The following is a 1,662-nucleotide window of genomic DNA, read 5'->3' on the forward strand; positions in this document are numbered from 1 at the left end:
CATCCATGGAATCTTCAATCTTTACCCATCTGAATTTCCTACCACTTCGGATGCATCCAGTTTTGGTGATTGCTGCACTTCCTTGTCTAAGAATTGCTCGTTGAACCTTGATTGCTTGTTGCATCCCAGACCGAAGTTTATCCAAATTGTTCAAAGACAGAGCATCATAAGCTTCGCCAAACTGTTTTGAAGCAGAGGAGCCACCTGATCCAAGAAATGATTCAAGAAGTGCTGTAATACCATACACAACATCTGCAGCAGAGACCCTTGAGCTATAACCATGAAGCCTCAAGAAACTCCGGTAGTAGAAATCATTAAGCCCATATTCTGGCAAAAACCGATCAAACTCTTGCTTCATTTTCCTTTTCACCTCATGGCTCATGTATGGAAACTTTTGCTGGCACTCGATAAGCGCAAATCCCATACGTGCTAGAAGAAGCTTAAGTTTCTTGATGCCGTTATCGCTCCATGTCTTCAACTTAGTCGCAATGTATGAAGAACAAAGCATAGAGTCAAACAACGTCCACTCCCTGAGAAGCATAAGCCTAGGCTCTTCTTCATAAGAGATTCTCGAACAGTCAGGTGCTCGAACCTTGGTTCCATCTTTCAAAGTAACAGAAGTGATCTTATCTATATTCCCTGAGCTATTGATGTGTTGTTCAAGCTCCATAACCGCAGCTTGGTATCTTTCATCAGTCAACCTCTCATGAACAAACTGATCAGTCAAAGCAACACAAGCCAGCCACAACAACTCATTTGTGTTCTTCCTCAACATATGAGATAGCTCAAACAACAAACATCCCGATGGCTTCCCATGAAAAGTCCCCATCTTGTAATAATCCCTCTTTAACTTCTTGAAAACCTTCACACCATCTCCCATTTTTCTCCTCTTACTTGGCCTATCACCATCTCCATCATCATCATCATCATCCTCATCTTCCTCTTCCTCATCTTCTTCCTCCTCCTCATCAGATTCACCCCCTTCTTCTACATGTAACTGAAAGCTCTCGTTCGCCAATTTCAACACATCGAAATCATAAGCCAAATCAGCTTGCCTCTCATCATCATCAGTATGAAGAACAACAACTTGCTCATTATAATCACTAAGATTATGCAAATGAATAGGCCTATGACTATCAACAACAAAAACACGAGCCGCGGGACCTAACTTCAACACGAGCTTCAAATCACGGTGACAACCCCAATTAATCAACAGTATAGTAACAGGAGGAGACTCAGACGAAGTAGAACACAAACCAGCAGGACCAGCATACTTGTGAATCTCCAAAAAAGACGATACAGGGAAACAAGAATACTGAATCGAATCTGATTCGAGGATATGAGTAATAACCTTAAGCGCACAAAGTGAATCAACATCAGATGTTGAAGGAATATCAAAAAGTGGGATTCTGTGAAGATCATGAAGTAGCTGACTCACGAAGCTTCGCGTAGAACGATTCTACTTTCTGAATCCTCACCATATCCGTGACCTTGACGTAACCCAGAACGGAGAATTTGTAGATCCAGATGTGAACAATCAAATCCCTATTAAGAACCCTAGAAATGGCGGACGATTCTATCGAAGCAGTGCCCAGAAATGATCTAACGGAGACCATTACTTTTTCACCAGATTTGACGCCAGAATACGATTGAGACCAGAAA

At 41.9% G+C, this 1,662-nt stretch overlaps 1 protein-coding gene across 1 annotated transcript; it reads right to left on the minus strand.

The window, feature by feature from the left end:
- Nucleotides 1-4: 4 nt before the first annotated feature.
- LOC9298395 (cell division control protein 45 homolog) lies at nt 5-1,481 on the minus strand (the record flags this gene model as incomplete). Its single annotated transcript, XM_021024330.1, is given in 2 exon segments — nt 5-1,405; nt 1,407-1,481. Coding segments are annotated over 2 exon segments (1,476 nt in total), but the record flags the coding sequence as incomplete, so codon positions are not given.
- Nucleotides 1,482-1,662: the final 181 nt, after the last annotated feature.

The sequence above is a fragment of the Arabidopsis lyrata genome (genome assembly GCF_000004255.2).
Source record: "Arabidopsis lyrata subsp. lyrata unplaced genomic scaffold ARALYscaffold_706, whole genome shotgun sequence".
Classification (NCBI taxonomy): domain Eukaryota; kingdom Viridiplantae; phylum Streptophyta; class Magnoliopsida; order Brassicales; family Brassicaceae; genus Arabidopsis; species Arabidopsis lyrata.